A 26,056-nucleotide genomic window follows, 5' to 3' on the forward strand; every position below is an offset into this window, starting at 1 on the left:
TTTAATTTTTTGAATGGGGTTTTATCCTGAGGTAGAGGGGTATGTTTCCAGAGCTAAGGCCAGCCTGGACTTCAGCAATATTTTAGTAATATTTCTTTATTGAAAGTAATGCAATATCCACATGCCTTGTCATAATGTTTCTCTCCTAAAACAAACAGATACTGTAAGTGGTAGTCTTCAGGAGAAATACGAGTCTTTTAAGAATATTTGCTGTCATTTCTAAGAATGTCATTAGACACCAAAACACAAAAAAGCAACCTACTCTTCTTTCAACTCAGTAAAAGAAGTGACCCATGGCATGCCTTTGGCTGACAACCATAACATGGAGTAAACTCTGTCACATTTAGCACACCTAACAGTTCACAGGAAGTGGTCAGAAGACTAAAGTCTATCTGTGGCTGATCTTATTCATTTTATGAATTTCTTAAAGCTTTTGTGTCTTTCGGCTTTTTCCCGGTTAGGGGTCGCCACAGTGGAACTCCGGTCCGCTAATGACTGGCAGTAGAGTTTTACATGCTGGCTTGCCGGGCCTAACACACAACTTTCAACGAAGGAATGCCCATTCACGCATGTCGCTACACAGAAGACGCTCTGAGAATCGAACGGGCAACGTCTAACTGTGAGGTGACAACGCTACCGCAGCACCACCACCACAATGATACTTAATGATGTACATCAGGGGATTACTGCTTCTCGTTCAACAGTGGAAACAGTTTTGCATCCACATCTTGGGAAATTTACTATTGCAAGTTCCCATTACATAGACACTTATCTATGCCCTTACTGTTGCAAAGTGTTACAGAAACTTCTCAAGTTAAAACAATCATTCAAGTCACTACTGACAGCACAACTTTCCAGTGTTATACATTTGTTCTGAACACCATGACATGAAGAAATACAGGTTTTGAAATTACAAGACATTTTGTGCCTGCAGGTTGCTAGTACCTTATGTCCAAGCCACGTTCCATGATGCCCTTCCACCGGCAACCTTTCCGCATCCCCTGTCAGGTCAGTGAGAGCATCCTGAAAAGAGAGAAAAAAATAACATAAAAGAACGGCTTATTTTTAAACTGCTTGTAATAAGTGCGACTGTGATGATGTGAGGCACTGCCAGCTATGCCAAAAGAAGTAGGGCAGTGGATGTGTAACATATGCTAGCATAACTTGCTGGAATTTAGTATAGAATTATAAGTTATTTCAATATCAAACTAATTTGTACAGAAGCTTGTGTTGAAAATGTATTTGTAAAGTTGCTTGTGTTAAAAATGTATCAACAGTGTGCCCTGCTGGAAAGCAAAGAAATGTACATGCATTATTGTAACTGTTTAAATGTATACATTTTAACAGAGGATACTGGAAGAGAAGAGGTTAATCTCAATCTACCTGACTTTGAAAAATAAGAAAATTAAATTACTGGGCCTAGGCCATAAAGATGTTATCTCACAAGTTTTGAATGAGGCCAGAGACGCAATGTCTATAAGAAGTATGGTTTATTAGCTCCTGCAGGAAGAGCAGAGGTGTTTTATGACTCCATGACTTCCAGGAGCTGCAGCAGATCTTAGCAAGGCTCTGTATGTGTATTATTGACATATAGGTGATAAATCCTGACAGCTTCTAGCAATGGGGGGGGGGGTTACATGGGAACCAGAAGTCAGATGACCAGATGTATGCAATGTCTGTCATTCTGTGCAGAAATAATGTTTTAACATTAGAGGAGACTGAAGTCTCAGAGGCAGTCTGTTTCTTGGAACCTGACATAGAAGGATTCCTCACCTACTTCATCTTGCCTTGCTCTAGTATGTGAACCAGGGAATAATAACTCTTTAGATTAGTCAGGAAATATAGTGAGATTAGTTAAGTATTGTTTTTCTGCATCTATGTGAATTTATTCGTCTGTGTTATTTTAATATTTCCCATGGTTGAAACTCTGCTGCTTATTGTAAACAGATATTCAGTATTTTCATGTTCTTTCATTAGGTATTATTAAATACATTTAAACTTTTCATTGTGGCTGGTCCTTTTAGAAAATATTTAAGCTTTAAGAACATTTGAATATATTTATTTGGTGATAACTCTGGCCACTCCTAAAGCCTTGCTGCTTGGTCAACATTACCATTTGTATTAATATTAATTTCACTCAGTATAATTGGATACCCTTTTAAGAGCCCTATAGTAACTGACTGTTGGCAGTGAATCTCCCTTATAGTATGGACAAAGTTGGCAGAGCAGGTAATCTGGCCAGCCTTTCCCAGGTGTGTGTGTGTGTGTGTGTGTGTGTGTGTGTGTGTGTGTGTGTGGGTGTGTGTGCGAGTGTGTGTGTGAAAATGAAATCTCAAAGAGTGTGTGTGTCAGCTACATGGAGCAGGGACACAAAGCACTAGTTTCACAGAAGGGAGAGCGAGAGAGAGGGGTGGAGGACTTGGCATGGACACTCAGCTGAGGACTTAACTTTGCAGCTGTGCCAGTGGGAAAACTTACTGGGGACATGGGAAGAGAGAGGGACAGAAACCCAGACTCTGGGCTTAGTATGTTCCCCTGTGTGCCCTTAAGGGAAACTGTGCTTGATGCAGAGAGGTCTGCATCTGGAAATACTAAGTGTATACATTTGTATTCCAAATGACCTTCCCTCTCCAGTGTCAGTGGTGAGGAATTAGGCTCCTTGATTACTGGCCCAGAGTGGAGACATCACAGTGACAATATCCTTCAACAGAATAAAACTGGTGAGTTCTGCATTAGTATTTTGTGAAAGGTAATAATTAGATCAGGAAATGTGCAATTTATTCAAAATGACTTAAGAAGAAAAAGTTTGCTCCAAACCATTTCCCAGATGAAAGCATATTCTCTGGTAAAGAATCTTGGATCCTTACTTTATTTCACTTTCTTGAAAGTACTGTTTCTTTATTCAAAATGACCTCAGTATTCTAAATCTTCTTTTAGCTTTGAATGTTGATATGACAGAGAATGGCTATTTGTCTAACTTATCACTTCCTAGTAAATTATGTGTATGCATAAACCATGGAACTGGATCTTTGGTTCTGGAATTAAGCCACACCTCTAGAACTTTTAAACTGAAACTACTCAAAACAGTCTGTCATGGATCAACACCACCACCATCCAGAATCTCTGTATAATGTAGCCATGCAAGAACTCTCCTCTAATTGTTTAAAGTAAACTGTAAAAATATGCTTAAAATGCCCCTACCCTCCCAAAAAAAAAAAACAGTACAGTCTCAAACATCAATGTACCTGCCGAGCTAGAGGACTTCATACAAGGGATATTACTACAGAAATACTCACTATGGGTTACTCCACAGTGAAGAAAAAAGACATGACCCAATAACCTGGCTTCCTTTGAAGACCTATTGTTATACTAAATACGCTGTTCTTCACTGCTATGCACTAAGTCATTAGCATGGAATACAATCTCACTTGCTACTTGTGGATAACTGTGCCATGTAGGTTCACATTTGGATGCCTTTCAGAACAGTTAGGCAAGAAAAAGTGCAGGTAAAATTAAGACTAAAGTATTAATGATGATGCAAAAATATTACAAGTAACAACTGTGCAATTCTCTTTGGCCAGACTTGTCTAAAACAGTGATGGCCATGGAATGACCACAAATTATACTCATTGCCATATTTCCTGAAATAAAGTGCAACCTTATTTTCAAATCACTTTGAAAAGCAATATTTAGAAATTTGGATGCCATAGTTCTCAACTGTCCAGATTTGTGCATGATGTCCAGATTTTTGCCTCATATTTTTAGTCTGTTCCTCATCAAATTTGTGGTTTTCTGGAAAATAACTGAAGACTGTAGTCACTAAATAAAGGCATGCATTTGAGTTCCATACTTCATATCCTTCAGAAAATGGGTGCTAACACAAATCCTGCTATTCCAGCAACTTTCTAAGTTTCATAAAGCAATATCTAAAATCTGCCCCTATTTTTGGGCCTATGTCTCCCCATTATTTTGCTTTTTGCCCCAGTTTTCTTGCGCTAAGAGGTGTAGATGTATGGTATGATGAGTGCTTTCTTCAAATGGTGAATGAAACAATAACAAATGATGACTTCCTGCAATCTCCCTCTCTCTCTTACATGACTATGCATCCCTTAAACATCAGATGATTAAAGCAATACCTTCTCAGCTGGCATAAATAAATAAATATAAAAGGAAGACAATTATTTGATATGAAGTTCTCTTGTGCATCACCTATTAAAATGAAGGCATATTTAGTTTATGCATTTATTAACTTGGAGTAATTGAACTCATGCTTCTTGGATCCATTTCACCAGCGATCTGAGCCACAAAGGAAAAGGTAACTATAACACAAACATAGTGCATAAGGATAATTTGGGGTAGGCAGTTAACAGCATGTTGTGGGGAATAAGCCAGCATGCCCAGAAATAATTCCAGAAAGACTTTGAAATTATATGCAAACTCTACACATATATAACCAGGGGACAGGGCTGAATGTTAGGTCCTGGAACTCTGAGCCAGAGATCTTAACCACTGAGACAACATACTGCCCCAAAGCATTGCTTATATTATGTTATTATTTTACATTAGTTTTCAGACACACAGTCTTATGAAGAATATCTAATAAATGGGCTCAGAAAACTGCAGGAAGACTGCTGCAGTATAATTCCTTATCCTTAGGAATTAGCAGCAAGTAGCCATTTCTTCTAGACTACCTGTCACAACTTCTGGACACCCATGGAATGCAGCTGGAATCCTTACAACTCCAAGGATGTCAGCATGATGAACAACGAAACATGGAGAATAGCATGCACCTTCTTTTTTTTATAACATCATCACCAAGAAATGTATCACATTGTCTTAAAATTAATGAAAGTAATGACATGATTTATCTCTTCTTTCCTAGCATCATGAAATTCAGTGTAAGGGGATTTTGGAAGACAATGCTTGAATCTCCAAAATTCTGTCAGCTAAAGTAACTTCCACAAAAGATGTGGACCAAATTCAATAAAGCCTAGACTAAGCGTACACGGTATGTATTCCAGTACTTCAATTTTCTGAATACTCTCAACAACATGGCCCCCATTAAGAAAATTTGTGCCAAATCCAAACATTTACCATGGCTAACAAGCAGTACCAAAGCCTTACTAAAGCAACGGGACAAAGCTTGGTCAATGTACCACATAACAAAAAAACAGACCTACTAAAATATTAACAACTGTAGAACCAAGCTAAAAACAGATTATACTTGACAAAAAATGTTTTTTTCTCAAATCTCAGTAAAAACATTCAAGCAACCAAGCTAAATTTTGGAATAGCATAAACTACCTTCTTAAGCCTGGCAAATCTTCTAGTCCACCCCCATCCAGCTCAAATGCTACAGATAGTGTAGCCTCACAATTCAATTCACACTTCGTTAACTCTAAAATTTCCCTCTTACAAAACAACCCCAACACACCTCTAAACATTCCTCATACCATCAACTCCCCTAACTCTTTCACTGTATCACAGGTTCCTACAAGCTAAATCAAAATGCTTCTTACAAAGCTTAAACCTTCTTCCCCTTAATCCCACTAATTCCAAGGGCAACCACAAAGCATTCTATAGCCATGTCAAGAATCTCAATGGCAACACCCAGATCTGCTCTGAGTTACAGCACAAAGGCAAGGAAATTACAGAACCAACTGATATTGCCAACATCCTGGCAGATAGGTTCAGTGCTAACTTTACCCTCCTCTCACCCCCTAAAGGGCCCATATCTATACAGGAAGAATGCAGAGTCCCTGTAATCACAACTACGCAGGCAAAAGCTGCACTTCTCTAAAGCCGAAAACACACCATCCATGGGACCGGACAACATCCCAGGCTGCGTTTTACACGAACTGGCTCCCCACTTAAGCACCATGTTCAATAATAGCCTCACATCAGGCTTTGTGCCCACTGAATGGTGCACAGCAACAGTTATCCCACTCCACAAAGGGGGAGCCCACCACTGATCCCGGGAGCTATCAACCTATTGGACTGGTGAGCCTGATCTGCAAGGCCATGGAATGTATCATCATAGAACTCATAAACAAAGACATTGGTAACCCCCAAACTCTGGATCCCATCCACTTCGGGTTTGTGAAAGGCAGATCATGACTCCTGAACCTGATCGACTTCTTTGAGGCAGTCATCAAAGCCGTAGATGAGGGTAAGGTGGTTCACACAGCCTATCTTGACCTCGTCAAGGCTTTTGACACCATCCCCCATTCTGGAATTATAGCTAAACTCACTAAACTAGGTATAAATCCCTATGTAACAAGATGGATTGCCAACTGGCTCACTGACAGAACCCACACTGTAAAAGTTGCAGACTCCAAATCTGACCTCAAGGCAGTGACAAGTGGAGTACCACAGGGTTCCGTCCTGGGATCTCTCCTGTTTGGTATCTACTTCTCTGAAGTACAGGCTAACACAGAAGGCCTCTGGCTAATGAAGTTCGCAGATGACTGCAAACTAGAAGCCATAGTCAAGTTCCCAAATGATGTGGACATCCTACAGAAGGGCCCTGCTGAGACAGATGCCTGGTGTCAGAGCCATGGACTCAAGCTCAATGCCAAAAAGTGCAGTGTCATCCCCTTTGGTAAAAACTCTGTACCCATGAACTACCACATAGGCAGCAATCTACTTAACACCAAATGCGTGATAAGAGACCTTGGGACCCAGGTGGACAGTAGTCTCTTCTTTGATAGTCACATCGCCATAGTAGTCAGGAAGTCCTTCTGCATGGCACACCTCATCATAAAAAGGTTCTCATCCAGGAAAAAAAGAGGTCATTGTTCCCCTCTACTCGACTCTCATTAGATCCATTATAGAGTACAATGCCCCTTTTGGAATGTACCTCACAAGATATCTGCAGAAGCTGGAAAGGCCACAGAAGTACCTCACAAAGAGGATTACTGGCCTCAAACAAATGCCCTACACTGACTGCCTCAAAAAACTCCAGCTTTACTCAATCGCATATCACCTACTCAGGGGCGATCTCTGCCTAACATATAAAGCTATGTCAAACCCAGAGCTGTTGGACACGCTACATCTAAAGAAATCCCAATCCCTCCGAGCTACACACTCTAGGGACCTAAACCTTGTCACCACAATAAATAGGACATGCTGGAGGGATAGATTCCTGTCCCAGACACTTCCATACTCTGGAACAGGCTACCCATCTATGTCAAGCAAAGTTCTTCATTAGCACCCTTATAGAAAAATCTTGATGAGTGATTGGGAAATACACCCCGGGGATAACTTCTGTGTCTCTGCTTGACAGTGGCACAGGAAAATAACTTTTCTTGGGTGGCGTAAGGCAGGGAACCTTGTTGACTAGGCTTATGTAGGCCCTTGGGCCGATAGATTAGTACCTACCTATGAATACCTAAAGCTAAGTGCACCATCTATCTGCTATCCTATATCTATTCTCATTAATCGCTCCATCTTGGAGTCATGTCTGCACTATCTGGAAAATCTCTCACATCATACCTCTCCACAAAGGTCGCACTTCCACTGACTTATCCAACTACCATCCTATTGCTTTCCTCACTCCTCTAGCTAAAAATCTTAAAAAATGTAACAACATGCTATCCAACTCTCAGCATGGATTCTGACCCAAACATAGCACCTCTACTGTTCTTGTCAGTTTCACTAACACAGTTAACTTCTTCTAAAATAGTGGTCTTCTTGTCTCCTCAGTCTTTTTAGACATGTCAAGGGCATTTGACTCTGTCTGCCATCAAAAACTTCTTGACAAACTTGCCTCTTATAACTTAAGTTCCTCCTCTCTTCACTGATTCCTTAGTTACTTCCCAGGAAAAAGCAAAATTTCACCAACCAGAAGAGCAAAATAGCAGCAAAGGAGGAGAACCACAGGTGCAAAATCCAGTAAAATACCTTTTGTTGGTAAGTGTTTTTCTCAGGTTTAAAATCACCAAACATCTTCAGACACCATTTAACAAACATACCCAACCATTTATAGCAGAGTCATAACTACCAGCAGGCAATAACATCGAGTAGACACCCCCACGACTCATTTAAAAAGTCAGGAACCTACAAGTTTGAAAAAAAATACATGCTCCTTAAAGAGACATTCACATCACTATTAACGTTGCATTACATCCATCTACCATTTGAATTTATACATTACACGTTTCTAGTGATAAAGAATGTAATTCTATCTGTTATACACTTTTAATTTGAAGATAAATGAGACTGCAAGGAACCACCATGAAAAGTAAAAACGATTTTATTGTAAAACGAGCGCTTTCACGCACACACAAGTGCGCTTCATCAGGTTACAATTAGACAAAGAAACCTCACTACTTATATACAAGAACTAAGTACCAATTAAGTAATTAGCAAACCAATGATCAAATGATTAAAACAATAATCATTCTACTATTTAAAAAGACAGATTCATAATGTTCTATGGCGCCCATATTGAGGCACACATATTCAATTGCCATAAAGTGCTCCAAAAACATTCATCAACAGAATTTATAAAAATCATTTATAAAAACATATGATATATAACTCAGAAACTAAATACTCTAAACGATTTGTTACTCTGTTCATCATTTAAAGGTCTAGATAAAATACATTATGTCGTAACACACTACAGATCAAGGACAACATCTGCTAAATCAGTTTAGCATACGCAAGTGTAGTGTTAACCGGCTTCAATATAACATATTTGCCCTTTGATAATATGATGTTTAGTCAAAAATTATAACAGCTAAATATGAAAAAACCTTATTACAAAAAGAAAATAAACCATATTAAAATAATTAAGATGTATCGCTATTTGCGTGAACATATTCAATATTATCTTAAAGATATATAGGACAATAAAACCCTATTTACAAATGTCCAACATCAAAAAGCTGATGACAATCATCAGGTACGGAGGTATATAACCAGTCCATCAAGATTCAAGAAGCCGCTAAAGATGCATCACATTAAAACATAGCAACAAAATATGCTTAGAGCATGTATTCATACTAATATTCTATTTGCTTGTCTAATTTCATAGTGCACATTTCAAACAATGTTAGTTGTACTGCTTAGAATCATACTTTAGTCTGATAGTTAAATTACTACAATAAAAGATGCCAAATGCATGTCAACTTTTAATTTGAGCAAACTAGAAACTGACACCATGTCATTTAATCCTGGTGGACAACTAGCATTCAAATAAATCTGCTACCATACCTCTTTCTCTTCTAAATATAACTTCCATGGTCCCCCACTGGCTTCACTTTGTATCTGCTGTAATACAAGCAAATTTGAATAGGTTCACGGGTGTGTACTAGGGTAATGGCCTTGGAGCCTTTACAAGCTTAGCCCATAGGATTACCCTGGCTTCATACCACCCAACCTTAGTTCCTACTGCCTCTGTCGACTAGAGCCACTGGAGTGATCCCCAGGGTGAATTTTCTATTTCCCATCCACTCATCAAATTTCTCTTGAAGAGGGCCAGTGAGGTGCTCTGCTTGACATATATGGGAAGTCTATTCCATAGCATGGGCAGTCTCTGGGTTATGAACCTGTTCCTCCAGCATATTCTTTTGATTGTGGTACTGAGTACAAGGTGTCTGGAGCGTGTAGTGCGGAGGGATTGGGATTTCTTTAGCTGTAGCATTTCTAACAGAGCTGGGTCATATATGGTTTTTAAGTCAAGTAGAGATCACCTCTAAGTAGGCTCTATGAGACAGAGAATAGTTGGAGAATTTCTGAGTCTGTCCATATAGGACAAGTGTTTAAGGCCTAGGATCCTCTTCGTGAGGTACTTTTGTGGCCTCTCCAGTGTTTGCAGGTGTCTAGTGAGGTACATACCAAATGGGGCATTGTACTCGATTGGCCTAATGAGGGAAGAGTAGAGGGAGACAATGACCTCTTTCTTCCTGGATGCAAAACCCTTAGTAATGATATGTGCCACATAGGACTTTCTGACCACAGTGGCAATGTGGTGGTCAGATGAGAGGTTGCTGTCAACCTGTGTTCCCAGATCTCTTCTAATGCCTTCTGAGTTCAGTGGACTACTATCAATGTGGTAATTCAGGGGAACTGGGTTTTCCCAAGGGGGATGATGACAAATTTTTTGCCATTGAGCTTAAGGCCATGGTCCTGACGCCAGTTGTTGGTGTCGCCGAGGCATTTCTGTGTTGGCCTGGACTTCACAGAAGTAGATACCAAACAGGAGAGGACCCAGGACCAAACCCTATAGGACTCCACTCGTAACTGATCGGCAGTCTGACTTGGAGTCAGCTTCTTTCACACTGTGGGTTCTGTGAGCCAGTTTGCAACCTACCTAGTGATACAGGGGATGATGCCTAGCTTAGTGAGTTTTTCTACGATTCCTGAGAGGGGAATGGTATCAAAGGCCTTGGCCAGATCAAGGTAGCCTGTACAAACCACCTTGCCTTCATCCACAGGTCTGGCGACTAACTCAAAGAAGTCGACCAAGTTGAGCAGGCATGATCTACCCTTCACAAAACCAAACTGTGTAGGATCCAGAGATTGGAGATTCCCTATATCCTTGTTTATCAGGTTGATGATGATGCGTTCCATAGCTTTGTATATCAGACTGGTCAGGCTAATTGGAGGATAATTCCCAGGGTCTGTAGTCGCTCCCCCTTTGTGGAGAGGGATGACTGTTGCAGTGCGCCATTCGGTAGGGAGAAAGCCTAAGGTGAGGCTGTGATTGAACAGGGCACACAGGTGAGGTGCCAGTTCACTCTGTAGTTCATGTAGAACACAGCCACGGATATTGTCAGGTCCCACAGAAGCTGTATTCTTGGCCTTGGACAGTGCTGTTTTAACCTGTGCAACACTAATACTGGCTGTCTGGCAATCTACTGGTATTGTGATTGGTCCTTTGGGGGGGGAGGGATAAAGTTAGCACTGAATCTGTCAGCCAGTATAATGAAAATATTTGTTGGCTCAGTATAGGAGGTACCATTGGGCAGTAGCTCAGAGCAAATCTGGGTATTGCTGTGGAGATTATTTACATAACTACAGAAGGCCTTGTGGTTGTCTTTACTATCTGGAGCAATTCTGTTTTTTGTTGAGGCTGATAAGGGAGTTTTTCCAGTCTTGGAACTTCACCTTATTTCGCATCAGTTTCCTCCTCCTGTTGTGGAGTTTGTTTATGGGAGGGGATCACCAGATTGGCTTCCTTTTTTTTTTTTTTGAGGAGAACGTCTTGGTTCTATTGGGTATGGTGAGATCCATGCATTTGTGTACACGTTTGTACAGTGCATTGGTGTATGATTCGACGGTTATGCAACTATTCTCCATTTGCATGAGTGCTGTGAAGTTAGCCATCTCTGTTTTTAGGAGCCCAAAGTTAGCTTTGGAGAAGTTTTTCATGGTGGTTACCTTTGCAGGGGTGTGGGTGGGATATGGATTTCCAAGATGATTAGTTTGTGGTCTGATCTAACCAGGGAGGAGTTGACTATTGGTGTAGAGCAACGGTCTCTCATGTTACTAATGACCAGGTCAAGGATGATGCTACCTCTAGTGGGGGTAAGAATGAGCTGGTCCAAAGCATTGGAATTAATGAATTCCAGACAGCATTGGGCAGGTGTATTGGTACATGAGTAGTTTTCCCAGTTAATGGAGGGGTAGTTGAAGTCACCCAGTATGAGAGTGCTAGGTTGGACCCACATATTCTCCAGGGTGCTTAGGAACATGGAGTGTGAGTCTTGGGACATGGTTGGGGACCTATAGCAGGCTATGACCTGAATCGCTGTCTTACTCAATGTTAGCTGCACCTGAAGTATCTCAGATGCTTTATGTTGGGCTACCAGTCTGGAGGTGTGCGGATCCTTTATGAATATGGAAACACCACCTCCTTTGGAGCTTCGGTCCAAGTTCTGGGGCTGAAAGGTGTGGAATGAGTTATAGCCTGTGAGTGCAGGGGTGCTTTCTGCTGCCTTGAACCAGGTCTCTGTTACAGCACAGATGTCGATGTTCTCCTTTTTTAAGGAGTGCTTCAAGTAAGTGCATTTTGAGATTTAGACTTCTAGCAATGAGCACCATGACTCTCAGATTGTATTTGTTTGTAGCTGTTATGGTTGTAATTTGGTCTTTGGAATGCCGCCTAAAAAAGGCACTATAGGGGTGGCAAAAGCCTTGGCCAGTATCTGGAAGCCCAGGGGTGACATCTTTGGCAAAGCATCAAGGTCTGTCAATCATGTCATCCCAGGCAGACAGATACTGGATCCCCTTAGAATGACACCAGAAACTTTGACAATTGTTAAAATCAATCATTTTCTTCTTGTACTGTGGTATCATTCTGGGTGATGGTAGGATGCTGCTCAGGGCTAGGGTCATACCCGCCTGGGCTACATAATCCAAGAGCTCCTTCATGTCTCCTTTTATGTAGTCCAGAATGTATGTTGAGGAAATGGCTTTAAGTGCCAGTATATGGCATTGGTTTCCTTATGTTGTGCAATTTCATAAAAATGCTCATAAATTTTTTGTGACAATTTGCATTGCGTTTTGCCCACATAGTATCCATTACATTGTGTGCATAGGGCAATATAAACCACTGCCCTAGAATAACAACTGTATTTGCCCTTTACTTTTATGGTCTTATCCAATTCCTTAATGCTGGACCCAACAAAAATATGCTGGCACTGCTGGCACATACCACATGGTGCCATCTGACAAGTCTGTGTCCTAGTACCAGTACATTGCCTTTCCAAAATATTTTTAATGTTACAACCCTTTCGATATACTACCCTTAGGGGCTGGTCCAAAGCTGTCCAGCATATCTAAGTCCCCTTTTATAATACTCCAAATTTTTGTTTAAAATCAGTGACCATATAGCTATCTTCACTAAATGTAATAACAAAGGGACAAAAAGAAGTATCACTAGAAAGGTTAAACTCCTTTCTTTGTCATAACTAGATACAAATACTGCTTGAGTATTACTAGTCGTACACTCATGTGATGAATCTACCTGTATAACAGGTTGAATGGGGGGTGATATTAAACTTGACCCTTGTATTAAAGGTACATAAAATCCAGTGTTTCACTTCCTTATAACCTCATCCCTTATACTACGAATCAATGATAAGGGATACCCCTATCCAAAGACATCTGCCCCATTACATCACATTCACTCAAAAAAATCACTGAATTCAGAAACCATTCGGGCTGCTCTTACAAGTTGCCCCTTAATAATTCCACTTTTAACATGTGGTGGATGACTACTAGTGTAGTGTAAATAACATTTAGAAATGTGGGCTTTCTATATATTTTAGATTGAATTCCCCCACCTTCCATCTTGGATGATTCAACACCCAAATACACTATACAATTTGTACCCACTGAATAAGTGAATTTCAAAAAGCCAGTCATCTGATTAATATAGTCTATGAATGAACTTATTTCCTCTGGGGGTCCCTCCTTTCCAACAAATAAACAAATCATCCAAGAAGCAGACATACATGGAAATATAGGTATAAAATCTGCTAGTAACAAAAAAAGCATCTTTCCCACCAGGCCATGATGATATCACATACAGTGGACCACAGGCGGAGCCCATGGCCACTCCCTGGCTCTGCTGGAAGTAGTGCCCTTCAAACTGGATGAAGTTGTATCTTAACACTATATCCATCAACTGGCAATAGGTGTTAATAACATCTTGGTTAAGTTCCATAACTTTGTGTAAAAATTCGCCAAACCACTCCATACCCATCTGATGGGGTATGCAACTGAACGAATATTTCACATCTATAGTAATTAAAATTTCATCATATATATAGGTCTTAAACTGTTGCAAAATGACAATAAGTGCCATGAATCCTTGCAAAGGTAAGGAATCTGTGAAACACAGTTTTTTAACTTGTTATCAAGGAAGCTTGTTTTAGACCAACCAGAATCAACAACTGGAAGTGTGTGTGTGTGTGTGTGTGTGTGTGTGTGTGGGGGGGTATTAAGATCCTTGTGGATCTTTGGTATACCGAAAATCACTGGAAGCTTAGGATAATCAATGGCTATATAATTATATTCAATGACTATTATTTGATCTTGTGTCAACATGTCCAACAAATCATAATCAATTTTCCTATAAGCCACATTTACTTCATTTACAGCTTCACTGTAAGTTTCACTATACAAAACTTGAAACATTCTCTGTACATAATCATCCCGTTGCATAGCTACTATCCTACCCTCCTTGTCAGGCTGCATACATCTTATATCATGGTTGGTACACAATTCCTGCAAAATATTGCTTTCCTCTGTTGTTAAATTACTAATAGTGTGGTTGTACTTCAAAAAATGTCTGAAGTCAACCTCAAAGGCACCTTCAAATACTTTTAACAAATCATGTAGTTCTGGGTTATATACACTGGGTATTCTCAAAGCAGATTCACCATCACTGCACAGCTGTTATATTTAGAAGTGAAAGAGGTATGGCAGTAGATTTAATGCAATATTAATAATGATGTGAATGTCTACTTAAAGAACATGTATTTTTCAAACCTGCAGGTTCCTGAATTTTTAAATGACTCATGTGGGGGTGACTACTTGATGTTATTGGCTGCTGGTAGTTATGACACTGCTATAAATGGTTGGGTATGTTTGTTAAATGGTGTCTGAAGAAGTTTGGTGATTTAAAACCTGATGAAAGCGCTTACCAATAAACGGTATTTTACTGGATTTTGCACCTGTGGTTCTCTTCCTTTGCTGCTCTTTTGCTCTTCTCCTTAGTTATCTCTCCAAAAGACAACTGTCCACTAAGGGGGACAACACCCTCTCCCCTTTCTTGCCTATCTCTGTAGGAGTTCCTCAAGGTTCCATATTAGGTACCCTTCTTTCACCATATTCACTAATAACCTCTCTACAGCCACTAAACATGCCACCACAATCCAGTATGATGATGATGTCTCCCTCATATGCTCAGCCCCCACTTACCTAGAACTTCAAGGAAAAAAAACAACATTTTCTGTTTGACTTGGAATCCTACCTAGCTGAAAACAAACTTATTCTCAACCCTAAAAAAAAAAAAAAAAAACTCACGGTCCTCTCTAAAAACAAGACTACTTACAAAAACTCCTCCACTCAACAACTTTTCTTCTAACCACACTGCCATTGAACCAGTTGATCATACCAAACTCCTTGGCAACACTGTTGACAATTAACTGAAACTGGATAAACACACAGCTATAACTATAAAAAAGTACTTCTAAAGTTAGGTCAACTCTACAGAGCTATCTCACCAGCACCTCCAGACTACCCACTGTCAGGTCATTCCTTCTATCCACTCCTCAATTTTTCACTAACTTATGTTAGACTGATCTTTATCAATTAGAGTCATGCTACAATAAAATAGTTAAATTTGCAGCCAATATTCCCTATAGAGATCATCACTGCACAGCTCTAAAAAAAACTTAAATGGATTGAGTTTCTCCATTTACTTCAACTAAACTAACTCACTCTTATACATGCAATTTTAACCAAACCAAATAACTGCCCTGACCTAACAGACTTGGTCCAAGCAAACACTAACTTTAGGGAACTATGTTCCTCTAATAAACTTCTTCTAAAAGTAACCAAATCTATGAACAGTTTCAGGGACTCACTACACTCCAACAAAATGTCCAAATCCTGGAACCTATTACCTCAGCATATTGTTATTATTGACAACAGCTCCATATTAAAAAAATCTCTTAGACAATACTTTCCTAATCACTGGCTCTGTCCTTGCTCTAATCCAGACTAGGGATCCTTTTTTCTTTAGCTACTAAGGTTTAACCATTTGAGACCTTATCTTATACACTGTGTACATTTGCTTTCACCCAATGGTATTACAGAATAGCCTGTATTTAATTTACTTCCACTCCACAATGTTGTTATATTTTATTGGTACATACTACTTCCTGCTGATGTTTTTGCTCTACATCTTACTTGTACTGTTTTGTGTTGTAATTCTCTGTATATTTATTTATTTTCTGCATTACCTTGTTTAACTGTAACTTGATGCTGTTTGGAAATTGTCTCCCAGGTTCGCTGAAAATGGGTTTCCAGCCCAGCCGGACCATTATCCGGTAATCAAATGTAAATATATCTATACAGAGAGAGAGAGATGCACATGTGTGTACGTGTCATCTGTTCTCTTACTTTCATCACTATCAAACACCAAGGGCTCCAAAGTAGGTAGCTATCTTCTAGAAGGGGTACAGAGGCCGGCTGTGTGTCAAAGCACATGGCAGTAACTGAAAGCTTATGCAATCATTGACCTGGCTTGTCTTGTTACAGTGTGTGTGTGTCTATGGCTCATAAGATAGCAGCATTACAAAGCCACTATATCTCTCACTTTTTTTTTTTTTTTTTTTACAATCACACATCAGACATTTGCATGGAAAATGTCTACAGTTTGGTGAGAAGGCTATCTGTGACATAAGAAAACAATTACATGAACCCTGTGAAACAGTCATAGATATGACTTGTTTGATGCATGGCAGTGGGTTGAAATACATTGCCATAGTCATTTTGTTTTCATGTTCCTTATAGTCACACTTCAGCAGTGTACATAGCAGGTAGAGTATGGGTAGACAGGCATGCTGTGTGTAAAAGCAAAGGGCAGTTATGTGGTCACTGCTGAATGGTCACTAACATGGCTTTTTACTGATGTGCCTGTCTGATATCAACAAGTTAAAATGCATTAATATAGACATTTTGCCTTTCATTTTCTTCTGAATAAGAAACCAAAAGTGGGCACAATGCATCTTTTTTTTTGAAAGGGGAATATGATTGAAAATAAAGAGCAGTTACATGATCAGTATTAAATGACCACTGATATGGCTCAGAGAGGGACAATATATGTCTTTAACAGCAACAAGATGATCATATATTTCCTCATGATTTCTTCATAGCCAAGAGTGGTAGTCTTTCTTCAGAAGGGGCACATTCCACTGGGACAGTATATGTGTGAACAAAAGGAGCTGACATTACTATTGCAGATTAAAAACAAAATGAAGACACAATTCTCCTTCTGGCCTTCAAATTGTTAGTTTATTATTCTAATTTCACACCCTCAATAAAAAATGTCTTTAGATGCATCTCACATCAAATACGCACATTTTTTTACTTTTTTCTCACAAACTGCAGATCTGTAATTCATTAAACTGAGAGTGTCATTTTAGCACTCCATTTCACCCGAGGTCTTCTGTGAACAAAAGAAATGTAAAAGGCTTCCAGCAATGCTGCCTTTATTTTTGGTGTCTACTAAAGTTCTATTGAATATTGGTGGTAGCAAATGAAGCAAGTAGTAATGGCTTGTAAACTGTGGTGCTGCTTAAGATCCTTGTCTTCTTTGGAGATGGTCACCATAACACTAAGTTATAACATTGTCTTCATCCTGTTAAGAGTTGTACCAGTAGGTTTACAACAGTTTACAAGCCATTAGTATTTGCTCCAGTAAACAATTATTTTGCAATTTATCCATCAACTCATGATCCTGCAAGAAAGATACAGTAAAACAAATATAGAAACACACAATACCTTTAGGGATAGTGTTCCTCGAATACTGATCACGACCTTCTTTTTATCATGATCGACAGCTACAAAAAAGGGTGTTTCATAAACCTGAAAGAAACAGCAAAGTAATTTTTAGCTCAGATATTATGCCACTACCATTAATTATAAACTCTAAGGTTTATGAATTTCTTAATAATCTTCAGAACTGCCATCCTCATGGAAGTAACACTTCACAGATAATATGCCAGCTGTCATGTTCTGGGCATAGATGCTGAAGTTGTTTACAGTATATTCTAAGGACTGCTACTTTTGATCATGTTAATTTAAGTCACCTGAAATGGCATTATAACTGACAAGGTCTTGAAGCAGACGTCTGATGCTGCATACGCACTGTGAGAAGTGGAATTTTTAATACCAGAAAACAGTAACATTGTCCAGTGTACACATCCACTCGCATAAACAAAGGGTCACCTAATTACAAGACCATTAAAAAAATGAAGAATGATAACATGCATTCAAGAATAATGTATCTTAAGCTTTGCTAGAATCGCTTTGGTAGGATTCAGTGTTGCTCTGTACTGTCAACACAATTACAGAATCAGTGAAAACGAAGAATCAAGTCGAATGCTGTTCAGTAAAAAAGGCAAGACCGCTAAATATGCAAGTAAATATGTATGTTTCTTACTGCCAGCATTTCTAAGAGATATTAACATGCACAGTCAACAGTCAAAACATTTTGTAACTTTATTCTTTAATTTTGACAACTCATTTTCTTCAATCACTGCAGCATGACTTAATTCAATCTGTGACAGTGGAATACAGAACAAAACTAATGAACACTTGACTGGCTTATTATAATCTAATTTTAAAAAGTAAATATGCGGTTCTGCACTTCAGCTCACAATGAATATTTGACATTCGGAGCCAAGTTTCCCATAATAAAGTTTCAGCCAGATGATTTGTACAAAGCTATTGTAAAAAGTGCTCAGTCTTTCTAAGTTGCCATTTGTCTTGCCTTTACAGGTTCATAGGTAGGTACTAGGCTATTGGCCCTAGGGCATATATCAGCCTAGCCAAATGGTACCCTGGCTTTTGCCAACCAAGAAAATGATTTTCCTGTGCCCCTGACAAGCAGAGCCACAGAAGTGACCCCCTGGGTGAATTTCCTATCTCCTATCCAATCATCAAGATTTTTCTTGAAGAGTGCTAATGAGGAGCTTTGTTTGCTACAGATAGGTAGTTTGTTCCAGAGTATGGGAAGTCTCTGGGACAGGAATCTATCCCTCCAGCATGTTCTGTTTATTGTGGTGACAAGGTTTTGGTCCCTAGAGCATGTAGCTCGGAGGGATTGGTATTTCTTTACGTGGAGCATGTCCAACAGCTCTGGGTTTGACATAGCTTTGTATGTTAGGCAGAGATCGCCTCTGAGTACGGGATATGTGACAGCGTAAAGCGGGAATATTTTGAGACGGTCTGCGTAGGGCATCTGTTTGAGGCCAGTAATCCTCTTTGTGAGGTACTTCTGTGGCCTTTTCCGTTGTTGTAGATGTCTTGTGAGGTACATACCAAAAGGGGTGTTGTACTCTATAATGGGTCTAATGAGTGATGAGTAGATGGGAACAATGACCTCTTTTTTCTTGGATGAGAAACCTTTTGTGATGAGGTGTGCCACATAGAAGGATTTCCTGACTACTGTGGCGATGTAATTAAAGGAGAGACTACCATCTACCTGTGTCCCAAGGTCTCTTATCACACTTTTGGTGTTAAGTAGACTACCACCTATGTGGTAGTTCATGGGTACAGAGTTTTTACCAAAAGGGATGACAATGCACTTTTTGGCATTGAGCTTGAGGCCATGGCTTTGACACCAGGCATCTGTCTCAGTGAGGCTCTTTTGTAGGATGTCCACATCGTTAGGAGTTTTGATTATGGCTCCTAGTTTGCAGTCATCTGCAAACTTTGTTAGCCAAAGACCTTCTGTGTTAGCCTGTACTTCAGAGAAGTAGATACCAAACAGGAGAGGACCTAGGACTGAACCCTGTGGTGCTCCACTTGTCACTGGTCTGAAGTCGGACTTAGAGTCTGCTACTTTCACAGTGTGGGTTCTGTCAGTGAGCCAGTTGGCAAGCCATCTTGTGACATACAGATTTATACCTAGTTTAGTGAGTTTGTCTATAATTCCAGAGTGGGGGATGGTGTTGAAAGCCTTGCGAGATCTAGATAGGCTGTGTGAACCACCTTACCCTCATCTACGACTTTGGTGACCTCTTCAAAGAAGTCTATCAGGTTTAGGAGACATGATCTGCCTTTTGCAAACCGAACTGGGTAGGGTCCAGAGTTTGGAGATTACCAATGTCATTGTTTATAAGTTCCATGATGATATGCTCCATAGCCTTGTAGACTAGGCTCCTCAGGCTAATGGGGCGGTAGTTCCCGGGGTCAGTGGTGGCTCCCCCTTTGTGAAGTGGGATAACCGTTGATGTGCGCCATTCAGTGGGCACAAAGCCTGAGGTGAGGCTATGATTGAACATGGTACTTAGGTGGGGTGCTAGTTCATTCTGCAGTTCATGTAGAATGCAGCCTGGGATGTTGTTGGGTCCCATGGATGCTGTGTTCTTGGTTTTGGAGAGTGTGTTTTTTACCTGTGCAGCCGTGATTACAGGTACTTTGCATTCTTCCAGTATAGAGATGGGCCCTTTAGGGGATGAGAGAGGGGTATAGTTAGCACTGAACCTATCTGCCAGGATGTTGGCAATATCAGTTGGTTCTGTATATTTAGTGCCATTGTGCTGTAACTTAGAGCAGATCTGAGTGCTGCCGTTGAGATTCTTGACATAGCTATAGATTGCTTTGTGGTTGTCTTTAGAATCAGTGGCGATTTTGTTTTTGTAACTAGCTTTGGAGGATTTTATGAGGGATCTCAGCTTCTTACTGAGGCTGACCACGGAGTTCCTCCAATCATGGGATTTTACTCTTTTTTGCAACAGGTTCTTTCTTCTGTTGTAGAGTTTGTTTATAGCAGGGGACCACCAGATTGGCTTCCTTTTTTTGAAGGATAGCATCTTGGTTCTGTTAGGGATTGCATGATCCATGTACTCGTGTAAGTGCTTATAAAGTGCAACTGTATAGGATTCAGCAGTCGTATCTCTATTATCCGTCAGCATGGGTGTAGTGAAGTTTGCCACTTCTGTCTTAAGAAGCTTGAAGTTGGCTTTGGAGAAATGTTTTACGGTGGTTTCCCTAATGGGAGGTGGGGATGGGATGTGGATGTCTAGGGTGATTTGCTTGTGGTCGGATCTGACTGAGGAATTGACCTCTGGTGTGGAACACCGGTTGCCCATGTTGGTAATGACCAGGTCTAGGATATTGCTGCCCCTGGTGGGGGTGTTGATAAGTTGATCCAAGGCATTGGAATTTATGAATTCCAGAAAACTTTGAGCACAAGAGTTGGTACATGAGTAGTTTTCCCAGTTAATGGTGGGGTAGTTGAAATCACCCATTATTAGGGTGTTAGGTTGCACCCTAATATTTTCCAGTGTATCAAGAAATGAGGAGTGGGAATCCTGGGGCATGGTGAGGGATCTGTAGCAAGGTACAATTTGCATTGCGGTCTTGCCCAGAGTTAGTTGCACTTGGATAATCTCAGATGCATTATGCTGAGCAACTAGCCTGGAGGTGTGGATATCCTTAATGAATATGGACACGCCTCTGCCTTTAGTGCTTCGGTCCAGGTTAGGTGGCCGAAAGTTGTGGTATGAATTATAGCCTAGTAATGCAGGGGTGCTCTCTGTTGCCTTGAACCAGGTCTCTGTCACTGCACAGATGTCAATGTTCTCCATTTTAAGGAGTTTCTCGAGTGAGTGCATTTTGAGGTTTTCGACTTCTTGCATTAAGTAGCATTACCCTCAGATTTTGCTTGCTTGTACCTGTTATGGTGCTGAATTTGTCATTTGAATCTTGCCTAAAAAGGCACTATAGGGGTGGCAAGAGCCTTAGCCAGTATCCGGAATCCCAAGGGCGACAGGTGCAGGCCATCTCTGGCAAAGCATTGGTGTTTGTTGATCATGTCATCCCAGGCAGACAGATAATTGATCCCCTTAAAATGACACCAGAAGCTTAGCCAATTGTTGAAGTCAATCATTTTGTCCTTGTACTGTGGTATCCTTCTGGGTGATGGCAGGATGCTACTCAGGGGCTTGAGTCATACCTGCCTGGGCTACAAGATCAGAAAGCTCTTCCATGTCTCTTTTCAAGTAGTCCAGGGAGGTACATCTCAAGTCATTCACACCAACATGGACAATGACAGAGTCATATTTGTACTTGCTGTGGCGTGACCTGAATGCATGCATTATGTGGCAGATCCTGGCACCTGACAGGCAGCTGAAAGTAACTTTCTCCTTGGTTAGCCTGGTGAGCGGAACATCAGTGTGCCTGACTATAGAATCTCCTATGACTAGAGTGTTGGGTACATTGTTATGCCTTATGGGCTGTGGTTGAGTGGCACACTGAGTCTGTGGGCTATGTGTCATTTGGGTTGTGTTAGTGGGGTGGAGGTGGCTTGCTTTTCTACTTTGGAGGTCCCTGTTGCTTGGGTACATTTTTTTTTGAGAGCCTCAGCGAATGTAGGTGTGTGTTTTCTGTTTCTATATGTGTGTTTTGGTGGTGTATGTTTTGAGTGACTATGTGATGAGTGTGGTGTGGTGCAATTGTTTACCTTCTCCTCTTGACTGTCTAGTCCAGTCTTGGGTAAAGAGAGCTTTGTTTCCAGTTTGGCTATATAAGTGCATCTCTCACAGGTTGTAGTGTTGGGTGGTAGCAGGAGAGGGTTGTCTGTGTACATGAGGCAATTGCTGCATTGCCCCAAGATGCCCAGATTCATCAGGTAGACAGGACACCGGGAGCTGACCCTTAGACATGCCTGGATAGGTGTTTATTAAGTACTAAAAACTGTTTTCCTCTAGACAAGTGAGGAAAGTTGAGTGCTGTAGTAATTTGTAGCTTATTTAGTGCTTACAATGAGTTCTGAACAAGTGCTGAGCTCAAAGAAACAGATTTGAGTACTGAAACTAGAAAACTGGCTAGTTCTAAGAAACAAAATTAAGCTAGAAGGCTTCCCTCCAACACAGAAAAGCTTGGGGGTTCAGAAGCTTACAAACAGTCTTGGATACAGCAAATCTGTATGTGGACTAGACAACTTATAGGAAAGGCAGGAAACAAGCTTAGAGATTTTTTTTTGTATAGGGGAAAGGAGGAGCAGAAGCTAACTGGGTTGGTCTTCTCAAATGTTCTCCCTGGATTAGGTAGAATGAGGCAATGACACTAGACTGGGAGGAGTGTCCCAGATCAAATTTACAGTAGGGGTGGGCAACTGCAAAGCCACAAGTATAAAAACAGGATACCAAGAGGGAGGGTGGGTGGCAAACAAAAATCAGAACAAACCCAACCAGATGCTTAACAATTGTAGAAAATTCTAATTTATACCTCAAACACAGTCATTGGAAAAGCTACAATTTATTTATTTATTTATTTTATTTATTTAACATTTGTTGACCGGGCTAGTCTAGCTGGATATATGTCCATTTTCAGTAGAGGCCCGGTGAGAAAAGCTCCACAAAGAACAGTCAATTTAAAACAAATCAAAGTTTTTGGGCATGTATAGACAAAAAGACATAGATAATTAATATCCTCCGCTCTCTTTCTTGACCTATCGAAAGCCTTCGACATGGTCAATCACCAGCTACTGCTCCACACCCTGCAAACCCTACATCTCGACACCGTAGCACTAAGCTGGTTTAAGGCTTACCTTTCTGGCAGGCAACAAGCAGTTCAATGGCATAACAGACTATCTCACCTGCTCCCCAACACCATTGGAGTTCCTCAGGGCTCCATACTTGGTCCCCTTCTTTTCTCCATCTTCATAAATGATCTTCACTCAGTCATCCCCAGAGCCACCTGCATTCAATATGCAGATGACTCCACCCTGATCTGCTCTGAAGTTTCTCTCCCTAATCTCCAAGCAGTCACCCAACAATGTTTTGCCAAAGTCGAAAAATGGTTCTCCGACCTGAAACTCATACTAAATCCAACAAAAACCAAATTACTACTATTTTTCCCCACTTCAGCCACTCCCCAAGGACAAGAACCCCCACTTGCTAATACCTCGACCTTCTACGTGGAATCCATTAATGGCACCATCATCGAGCCTGTCTCCAATACCAAACTATTTGGTGTTACTATCGACCACAAGCTTAAATTCGATTTGCACATAGGCCAAACCATTAAGTCTGTAAACAAGAAACTCGGCTCAATGTACAGAATAAAGAACTTTCTTACTCCTCATGCCAAACTAACCATTGCTCGCACCCATCTCCTCTCCACCCTACTATATGCCTCCCCGATATTTTCTTTCCTCAATAAGTGTGAGCTCAATAAACTCTCTGTAACCTATCATCATATTGCCAAATTCATAACAGGAACACCCTATCGTACTCACCACTGCCTCAACCTTAAGAAACTTGGCTGGTTAGAACTGCCCAATCTTCTCAAACTAAACCAACTCACTGAAGCATTTAAAATAATTAATCAACCATACAAAACCCCCTCACTGAGCAACATACTGACCCCCTACACCAACCTAAAATGCCTACGATCCTCAAATAGTGTTCAAGTGCTAACCATTAAATCTAACAATTCGGGTGGTGATGCTCTCTATGCTAACTCCATTGGAAAGCAATGGAATTCCCTTCCCAATAACCTTAGGCTTATGACCTCGCTTAATCTATTCAAAAATAATCTCAAAGAATTTCTTAAGTCACACTGGTTATGCCCTTGTCCTCAACCAGACTAATCCTACAGGTCTCATATCTCCTCAGGCTCTTCTTTCCTTTCATGTTTTTTTAATCTCTACTTCACTGCCTCTCCATGTATCCTTGTCAAGATGAGTTACTCAACATATGATTGTCAATTTATCAGTATGTAAATTTTGCTGTTTTCTTGTTATTATTATATTATTGTAATTTCTTCTATGTAAATGTATTGTGATTTTTCTCTTTATGGTGGAGCTTTTCTCCCCGGGCCTCTACTGAAAAAGGACATGTATCCAGCTAGACTAGCCCGGTCAACAAATGTAAAATAAAATAAATAATAAATAAATAAATAATAGTTTACAAGTGGCAACAATTAACACAATAAACCACAAACACAATACTATAAACCTGAAAGTCTTGAGATACAAAAATGGTCAGACAAATGGAAATTTCTAAAGATCCTGCACATTCCCAATCACTTCTGTAATGTAGTGGCAACAGAACAAGCAGTACTTACTGCATCATGGCAAGATGTATAGACAAGGTCCACTGAGTGCATGTTCTCATCTAGGAAGTGACGTTTGATGGCGATTATGTTACAACTACAGCAGTTATCTTCCTCAACTGTAATGCCTGGTGCATATCGAGGGCGAGAAAAACAGAGGCAAAAGCACCTGCAACACAAGACACTATCAAACCACAGGGTTACGAAACTTCAGTTTACCATTATCAGCACCAGTATACAATGGCTGCCACAAAAAAATGCTAAAATGGAAAGACCTTCAAAGAAGGGGACATATGTACAGAAAAGCATACTGAAAACGAATAATAAGAACTTGAAGGCAGAAGAAGATGCAAGGTGAGGGAAACGTCGTGAAGAGTGAACAGAAGAAAAATTAAGAAACCCAGGAAAATAATTTTACAACCAGACATGTCAAGTTTCACTCCACAGCAATTGCTCATTCTCTACAAATGTCCTCTCTAGTACTGCAGTGTCAAAAGCCTTCAAATGTTACGGAACGTACTAGTTTAGTTATTTGTTTTTTTCTATTACACTCCAGCATCCTATTTATCGCATCTTTTCTAAACACACACACACACACACACATATATATATATATATATATACACATATACATGACATATTAATTAGCAACACAACCCCTTCCCTGGATGACCTACACCCCTTGACTACATAAACAAGTATTCTTCCTACCCTTCTTGAAACTCAACAGCCTTACCTTACAAATACACAACCAGTCTTAATGCAGAAACTCCTAAAACTACCAGGAAAAGATGCATGGATTTTTCACACATATTAGTGTTTCTACTTTACTTCTGTCACTCGATCCAAGATGTACTACAGTTATCCAAGCAGTTCCTTCACATATCTTCAAATACTACCTGAACCTCATATTTTAACTACTATCCTATGGTATGTCTGAATTTTTTTTTAGGTGAGATGTTCATAATTGGATTGCTACCATGGCTCTTGACTGGGGTGTCTTCTATATAGATTTTGAATGCCCTCCTTTTATTGGCATGGGATTTTATCTGGATTTCTGGTTTCCTTCCACATTCTAAAGACATGCTGACAGGTAACTTTGGCATCATCTCCTAAAATGCCTTTAATTGTATATGTGCAGTGATGGACTGGTATCTAGTACAGGACTGGTTCTCTGCCTTATGGTCACACTAGGATTGCACCTGGCTTCCCTGAGACTCTTGTAATGTTAAATGTATGAATG

At 40.3% G+C, this 26,056-nt stretch overlaps 1 protein-coding gene across 7 annotated transcripts in view; it reads right to left on the minus strand.

Annotated features, from left to right (window-relative positions):
- DAGLA (diacylglycerol lipase alpha) overlaps positions 1–26,056 on the minus strand; it is a 2,305,179-nt gene that overhangs the window by 406,407 nt on the left and 1,872,716 nt on the right. For 6 of the 7 annotated variants that reach the window (XM_044059505.1, XM_044059501.1, XM_044059503.1 and 3 more), the window contains 3 exons: positions 24,826–24,997; positions 17,527–17,610; positions 946–1,023 (listed from right to left, as the gene is read on the minus strand). In XM_044059505.1, the coding sequence (XP_043915440.1) occupies positions 946–1,023; positions 17,527–17,610; positions 24,826–24,997 (334 nt within the window). The remainder of the gene's footprint in view (positions 1–945; positions 1,024–17,526; positions 17,611–24,825; positions 24,998–26,056) is intronic. The other variant, XM_044059506.1, reaches the window with a different exon arrangement.

This window comes from Protopterus annectens, chromosome 17.part0 (genome assembly GCF_019279795.1).
Source record: "Protopterus annectens isolate FY-2018-M chromosome 17.part0, PAN1.0, whole genome shotgun sequence".
NCBI lineage: Eukaryota > Metazoa > Chordata > Ceratodontiformes > Protopteridae > Protopterus > Protopterus annectens.